Source organism: Lolium perenne, chromosome 3 (genome assembly GCF_019359855.2).
Source record: "Lolium perenne isolate Kyuss_39 chromosome 3, Kyuss_2.0, whole genome shotgun sequence".
Classification (NCBI taxonomy): domain Eukaryota; kingdom Viridiplantae; phylum Streptophyta; class Magnoliopsida; order Poales; family Poaceae; genus Lolium; species Lolium perenne.
In genome coordinates, this window is record NC_067246.2 from 318,768,886 (window position 1) to 318,770,717 (window position 1,832).

At 49.0% G+C, this 1,832-nt stretch overlaps 1 protein-coding gene across 1 annotated transcript; it reads left to right on the forward strand.

Moving 5' to 3' along the window:
- The first annotated feature begins 355 nt into the window (after nt 1-355).
- On the forward strand, nt 356-1,489 carry LOC127340343 (F-box protein At5g49610-like). Its single transcript, XM_051366106.1, has one exon. The coding sequence runs from the start codon at nt 356-358 to the stop codon at nt 1,487-1,489; it is 1,134 nt and encodes a 377-aa protein (XP_051222066.1).
- Nucleotides 1,490-1,832: the final 343 nt, after the last annotated feature.

The following is a 1,832-nucleotide window of genomic DNA, read 5'->3' on the forward strand; positions in this document are numbered from 1 at the left end:
TATTATCTTTCAGTAGGTACTATGTAGGTAAGAATTCAAAATCGATGGTGTTGCATGTGTATAACAATTGCTACTCTAAAAATGAATTCAAATATATGCGATTTAGCTTTTAACAGGTTAACCGAGTGCTACTTAAACTGTCTGTGATTTGCAGTGTACAACCAGGCCAGAGCAATTTGAGCTGACTCATATCTTTTTTTTTTCCGAGGGTTCTCGATTTAGCCCAGGCCAGAGCAGGTCCATCTTGGCAATTTGAGCACAAGTTGTTTCCTAGTTTCCCCTGACGACCTTACTACATCCGCCGTCGCCACGCCCCTGATGACAGATCGAATGAGCTCGATCCCATCCGGCGACCATGGCGGAGGCGACAAGAACACCATCTAAGATTCTCCATCGTGGCCTCCCGGACGAGATCGTGATATGGGAGATCCTCCTCCGCCTGCCCCCCGAATCCGTCCTCCGTTGCCGCGCCGTCTGTCGCGCTTGGCACCTCGCCACCTCTACCCGCGACTTCCTCCTCGCCCACCACCGCCGCCAGCCCTCCCTACCTATCATCTGTGGCTACGGAGACGACGTTGCTTACCGCGAAAACATTCTCGTATTAGATCACCGGGCCACCGACGGTCAGCTCCAATGTGTCGCCCGGCTTGACGACACCTTTTCTCCCCGCGCCTCCTGCGACGGCCTCCTCATTCTCTCCAAGTATGACATTAGTGCTGCCCTCGTCTTCTCCATCTGCAACCCTGTCACGCGTCAGCACGCTCCCCTCCGGCAACTGTCAGGGTTCAGTATATTGGGAATGTACTTGCACCAGCCTACATGTGAGTACCGACTGCTGCTGCGCGGAGAGTCGACTGTCGGACATCTGCCAAACAACGCAGGAAGTGGTTGCTATGTCTTCGCTTTGGGCTCCGACCAGCCACCAAGATACATTGGAACACATGAGACACCTTCCTCTTTGAGCGGCAGGTCAACTGCCTTAGTCCGTGATAGCCTGCATTGGTACTTGGTGGTGCAAAGGCAGCTGGTATTGGTATTCGACACCACATCTGAGTCGTTCAGGCATATGCGTGCTCCAGTTGTTTCCGGCAACTCAGATATCTTTGAGATGGATGGCACACTCGGCATCTATAGCCGTGACTACGACACGGGAAATGTTGATATATGGGTGTTGCAGAACTACGAATGCGAGGTTTGGGACTGCAAGTACCGCGTCAAATTGCCGGTGGTAGAAATCTCGGGGCAACTGGAATCCTGGCATTACTACTGGGATGTGAGGGTTGTGTTGGCAGATAGTGACGTTCACTTGATGGTCACCTATGGCAAGTGTCTGTGTTATGTTGATACTGACGGCAAACTGGTTGCTAGCTTCCATCGCGGTCGCCAAATCTTAGATTCTTGCCAAGGTCAGCTCAAACAAACTCTTGTTCAGCATAACTTCTTCACTGCACTACAAGGATATTCTGTGAACCCTTGTCCTTTCGTCTGACGGTTGTTGAATGAGGTGGTTCTTCTCAACTGCCTAGCCATCGTGTCCTCGTGAGGTGCAATATATATGGATTGGATGAAGTATGAACTTGTTAGCTTATTCTTTTTTGCATTGATATACAGAAGGCTATGATCAAAATCTGACTGTTATGTGGTTGCGTGAAATCTGTGATTGTTTTGATACCCTTTTGGGTTGAAGTGACTACCTCGTGTGTTAGCGCTAAAATTACCAAGTCTTGGACCGAGGAATTGACTTTTCTTGGCTTTACTTTATTTATTTTGTTGCTCACAGTATTACTCAATTAATCGTCAGCAATCTATATGCCTCATGTCCATATTCCTTA

Bases quoted from the DNA above. Each gene is read 5' to 3' on its own strand.
- LOC127340343 (XM_051366106.1), top strand. From the start codon at position 356: ATGGCGGAGGCGACAAGAACACCATCTAAGATTCTCCATCGTGGCCTC.